General features: G+C 42.8%; 1 protein-coding gene across 1 annotated transcript; it reads right to left on the reverse strand.

Annotated features, from left to right (window-relative positions):
* Nucleotides 1-279: 279 nt before the first annotated feature.
* Nucleotides 280-5347, reverse strand: atp6ap1b (ATPase H+ transporting accessory protein 1b). Its single transcript, XM_058052371.2, has 10 exons — nt 5173-5347; nt 4413-4533; nt 3067-3141; nt 2797-2990; nt 2687-2724; nt 1374-1459; nt 1075-1301; nt 948-983; nt 593-830; nt 280-530 (listed from the first exon to the last, which is right to left on the reverse strand). Exons 1-10 carry the CDS (start codon nt 5292-5294, stop codon nt 318-320), a joined length of 1350 nt encoding a protein of 449 aa, XP_057908354.2. The 5' UTR covers nt 5295-5347; the 3' UTR covers nt 280-317.
* Nucleotides 5348-6000: the final 653 nt, after the last annotated feature.

Raw genomic sequence — 6000 nt, forward strand, 5'->3', positions numbered from 1 at the left:
GTATCAGCTTTCTTTTTAATTAATATGCAAAGAGTCCAGTGGTTCCAATATTGAAAAATGATTGAGGATAAAGTTGACACTTCATATACAGGCACTTGACTAATAATTTAAAAATGACAATTTAAATTTAGTTGGGAAATATTAAAAGATCTATCAGCAACATACACACGATTCTCTATCATACACGTCATCAAACGGACACACAAGGGTGACTTAACCCTTTTTGGCACTTTGGGAATGAAAATGTGTGTCTTATAAGGCAGTGTTCACTTGAAGCAGAAAATGGGTGGAGTGTTTTATGCATGTGTGCACGCCTCTCATTCTGACTGGGGCACAGAAATGGATGGGCCTTTTGGGTCATCAAACCTGTCCATGGTGTTGAGCTGCATGATCATGTGTAGACCGTACACAAAGACCAACAGCATGAGAAGCGATGATATCAGACCCATCCAAATTCCTGGCGTGAAAAACCCTGCGCAGTCGCTGGCGTATGAGAAATCAGTTCCATTGGCCAAGCCAAAGCCCTGAATCTGTAACAGACGCAATCCAGTAAACAGGAAGTGACATAAAAAAATTAAAATTATGGTAGTACCTGGAAGTCTATGAAATTGAGCCTCCAGTCTGTTGTGGTTTGGTTGTTGGTGGTGGGCACAAGCAGAGCATCACGGAAGCTGCTGACCGTCTGGCAGTGAAAGGAATACTCTGCGGGGGCGTAAATGCCACGGCTCCCGGTGAAGGACGCTGTGCTGCCATTTGACTGCAGCTGCACCGAGTCCAGTGTGAACCAGTTCCTCGCAGAAACCGGATAGAAGCGCTGACTCATGGCAAAGCTGGATAGGAAAGATGCTCGATCACAACCGTGACAACAAATGCTCACCTTTTTTATCCACAGGTAGTTTAAATTTAAATTGTCAGAACCAAATTACATATTTTGTTACAGTCCTTACCGTAATGTAACACCTGATGGGTAGCTTAGCACAAGCCTAAAAAAAAAAAAAACAATAGAAATAATTTGAGTGACACCAATGTGCTGCAGTGTCGCAATGTTAGTCGCAATGACAAAATGCCTCTCACAGCGAGTTTGTGCTGTTACACCGAGATCCGGCCAAGGAGGGGGTCTCGGTGGCGAGGTCAAGCCACTGTGGAGTTGCAGAGAAGCTGACATTGAGGTTCTGAGCCCAGAGCATGATGCAAGGGCCACCTGACACGTTGAACATAACAGGAGGTTTCACGTCAGGTTCTACGGCTTGGAGCAACAATCGACCGGCATGCTGGCTCATTGCGGACGGCTCGGGAATCACCTGCAAATATGAAATAACTCATAACATAACATCCTTTTTTCAAGAGAGAGATTTGATTGAATCATAGCTCACTTGTGAGGGTTTGGCTCCTGTGTACATGGCCGTGTAAGGCACATTTTTGACCTCCATTGTGGTTAAAACCTTTCCAATAATGTCATCTGTTGGCCAAGACGGGATACATCCAGGTCAAATCACATCATATAAAGAACTGTACACAGACCTGCCAACCTTGGAGGAGTTTTAGGAGTACTGCAACCCCCCCCCCCCAAAAAAAAACATATTTAACAAGAGAATATTAAGTTATTGACTTTAGGAGCAGTTAAGAAAACCTGTTTACGTTATGTCTGTTTACATGTTCTCCCGGTATTCCGCTTTTCTCCCACATTCCATAAATTCATTAATTTTTTACCGCTTATCCTTACTAGGGTCGCGGGGGTGCTGGAGCCTATCCCAGCTGTCTTCGGGCGAAAGGCGGGGTACACCCTGGACTGGTGGCCAGCCAATCACAGGGCACATATAGACAAACAACCATTCACACTCACATTCATACCTATGGGGCAGCACAGCGGTATAGTGGTTTGCGTGGAGTTTGCATGTTCTCCCCGTGCATGCGTGGGTTTTCTCCGGGTACTCCGGTTTCCTCCCACATTCCAAAAACATGCTAGGTTAATTGGCGACTCCAAATTGTCCATAGGTATGAATGTGAGTGTGAATGGTTGTTTGCCAATATGTGCCCTGTGATTGGCTGGCCACCAGTCCAGGATGTACCCTGCCTCTCGGCCGAAGACAGCTGGGATAGGCTCCAGCAGCCCCCCGCGACCCTCGTGAGGAAAAGCGGTAGAAAATGAATGAATTAATTCATACCTATGGACAATTTGGAGTGGCTAATTAACCTAGAATGTTTTTGGAATGTTTATGGAAACCGGAGTACCCGGAGAAAACCCACACATGCATGAGGAGAACATGCAAACTCCACACAGAGATGGCCGAGAGTGGGATTGAACTCGGGTCTCCTTGCTGTGAGGTCTGCACGCTAACCACTCGACTAAATTGTCGATTGTGTTGATGTGAATGGTTGTTTCTGCGATTGACTAGCGACCAGTCCAGGGTGTACCCCGCCTCTCGCCTGAAGTCAGTTGGGATAGGCTCCAGCACACTGCCGAGATCATAGTGAGGACAAACGACATATGAAATGGGTGCATGGATGGCAAAACGGGGCAAGTACACAAAATGAGTACATGTTGGCAGGTCTGTTAATTATACAGAAAACGCTTGTATACATAGCATGTAGTTATTTGACCTTCTATCTCAGACATTCTACTGAATATTAGAGTTACAACCTGTGAAACATATGGCGATGCTACAGCTACACATTTCAAACGTACCATTGTCACGTAGCACATCCCGGCAAGATTTCTGCAGGCTATTAAACAAAAAAAACCAAAACAAGTTAACGTTAATGTTGTTAAAAATGAGTCTTTAAGTGACATCTCACTCTGTGCAATAAGGCAGACTGATGATCAGCAGGTTGCTGACAGACACGTCGATGTTCAGCTGCGACAGAGTGTCTGCATCAACGACCGCGGGTGAGACGCCGAGCTTCTCCTCCAGAAGCGACGCGACAGACGTGGAATGTGACCACTCTAAAGCTGGGAGTGTCACTGATGATGAAGAGGACTGCAGTGCAGCCTGGACAGAAGGTAGCGGTAAGAACCGGACTTCAGGTCCAACACAACCAACGTGAAACTATGTGTACTGTAAGTACCTCCAGGTTTTGAAGGACACTATCCTGCTTGTTTCCAAACACTCCAGCAAAGACAGTGAAGTCATCTTTGCTCAGCTGAACACAAACAAGAGAGTAGGTGGTCACATGATAAAAGGCATCATAACACACCTCATACGCACCACATCAAATTCACCGGTTGTCATGCACATTTTGGCCAATCAGAAGCCTGAAAAACCTTAGTCACGTATTACAACAAGCCTGACCTGACAATTTCAATTTTGGCTGACACAGATTTGTTTATATTTTTAAAAAAGGGATCTATTATGCTTTGTCCGTTTTTCTGACCTATAAATGGAGTTCGAATGTTGTATTCTCGTGTTAAACGCTGCCAAAGTTTCAGATAATGAGGTTTGCGTATTTGGAAGTTAGCCCTGAAAAAAGCTTAGGATGGCTCAAAACGCTCGGTTTGAAAATGCGTGGTAAAACTGCCCCTTTGTGATGTCACAGAGGGGTGGACTTCCTTATATGGTTCTTATATGGTACGGGCCGTGGGTGAAATAAATTAAAACAAACTGTTTTTGGCAGGAAGCAAAAATCCAAGAAAATATACCTGGAATAGGTGCAGATTCTGGAAGATCTATAGCGTATTCTGTGAGGGTTATTGTGTGTAGCTGCTCTATAGGAGTCCACAACTCAATACAAAGGGTCAAAAAATGAGCATAATAGGTCCCCCAAGTACAAATATAACTGGAATAGGTGCAGATTCTGCAAGATCTAGAAAGCTTTCTGTGCTGGTTATTGTGTGTAGCTGCTCTATCGGAGACCACTCAATACAAAGGGTCGAAAAATGAGCATAATAGGTCCCCTTTAAATTGTAATTTTGCCAAAGTAAATATCAAAAGCAAACAGCCAGCATAATTTAGCAAAATGCTAAACATAATGTGTTTTTCTCTTCCACTCCCCTGGAATTGGTGCAGATTCTGGAAGATCTATAGCGTATTCTGTGAGGGTTATTGTGTGTAGCTGCTCTATAGGAGTCCACAACTCAATACAAAGGGTCAAAAAATGAGCATAATAGGTCCCCTTTAATAACGCTACATTCTTATTTTGTTGTAAAAACACTGAACAATACCTGTGAAACAAAATTGTGTAGTTCAATATCCAATATAGTGATATTAGATGTACAATGACACATTGTACATTATCTTTACAATTTAACCTTCTACAGCGGAAGTACCAAATGGGAAGTAAGGCTCCAGTTGAATGTCACACCACAGTGAGAACAATGTTTTTCCGTGTCACATGACTCCCCACTCACCATTCAGCTAACATGTCTGTGGACTAGATTGCTGTGATGATGTTACAAAGATCTCAAACAGACCTACCTGGTCCTGCAGGAACAGCAGCACAGTGTGGGTACCAGAGCCAAAGGCAGCGTCGAGGAAGCCCGCCAGCTGCTCGTTGGATGTGATGTGGCCTGCTGGAGACGAGGCCAAACCTGGCAAACTGTTGGCAAATATATATACTTATATATATACATACATGAAGGGACACTGTCTCAAACACCAATGCTAACATCAGTTAATATAACTCATATTCACTATGTTGACTTATTATGGTATTTTTAGTTTTGGTTATCGTTACAGAGTTGAAATAAAACCCACAATAATCAGTTTAGAGTGCAATTTAGGACATATGTGTATTGACAAATTGATAGTTGTGGTCTGGAAATGCATGCCAACACAGGATGTATCTATGGATCATTTGAATTCCATATGGAAATAACATTAAGAAGTCTATTAGCCGATTAGAAAGCGGTTGTACCGATAAAGTAATAGCAGTTAACCATCTAGTTGTTTTGAGCAAGTCCCATTAAAGTACACTTGATTGAACTTTGTAATTCAAAACGTGCTATTCCTGTATTTAAATAAAACTAAAACGATTACATAAACTAATATGACTTCTTCGATGAACTTGTCAGACTCTCTTTGGAAATAAGTACGCATTTAAATAGTTACTTTTATAGTTAGAACCTGATAGTTACGGCAAGGTCTGACAGTCAGGTTAGCTACAGGTGTTAGCTTCAGCCGGCTCAAAGTAAGTGGTAAAAAAAAATACCAAAACCCCCAATAATGGGATACTAACCCCTCATTGGACCATATTAAAAGTGGCACTTGAGCGACTGTGCTCCCTGTTCCGATAACTGCGAAGAAATGAAGAGTAAAAAACATTAGCCGTAGCCTTCCGCACGACGATGCAGCAGCCATGTTTGCTAACTTATTCCGCAAAGTTGTGAGCACGTGACCTACACCAGCTGACAGTCATGTGTCACGGAAAGCACTTCCGGCTTCTTTCATTCAGTACGCCCAGTTTATTTTGCTCTTTTTTTCCAACAGGCTGCTTTTCTGGCTTTATTTCTCGCTCTCTGTATTCCACTCAGTAAGAAATTTGTGAATTTAGTGCTCTTCCTGCTTGTGAATAAGTTGTCCGGTAATATATAAACATAAATAACAACTTAATGCGAGCACATTAGACTGTAGAAGTGATAGTGGGTCATAGTAATATAATACTAAACGTGTATTTTCGCCTGGCAACTGTCCATGGTCCTGTTGGCAGTATTGGGTTACATTAAAACACGAAATACACGCCTAGTCGTGACATTTTACTACGGAATGTGACTATAACGACCATGAAACACAAATGATTATTTGTTGTTACTCGTTGTTATATGGTCTGTGAGAGCACGGCACACAGCTGTTGTGGCGGAGGGATACTGAGTCTCAACGTAACACTGCGCCTACAACTGGAAATGAAGGAACGAAAAAGCATACAGCACAAATAAAAAAAACTGTGTAGTGTTTTAAAACTCACAGATAAGCTTTAATTGTGATCGTGCGTGGTGGCGGTCGTGTTGAAGTGAAGTTTGCCGCTACGTGTGCATTCGAGTCCATTGTGTGACAACATTGGAAGAGA

The sequence above is a fragment of the Doryrhamphus excisus genome, linkage group LG15 (genome assembly GCF_037039965.1).
Source record: "Doryrhamphus excisus strain RoL-2023G ecotype Guam linkage group LG15, RoL_Dexc_Guam_v1.1, whole genome shotgun sequence".
NCBI classification, from domain to species: Eukaryota; Metazoa; Chordata; class Actinopteri; order Syngnathiformes; family Syngnathidae; genus Doryrhamphus; species Doryrhamphus excisus.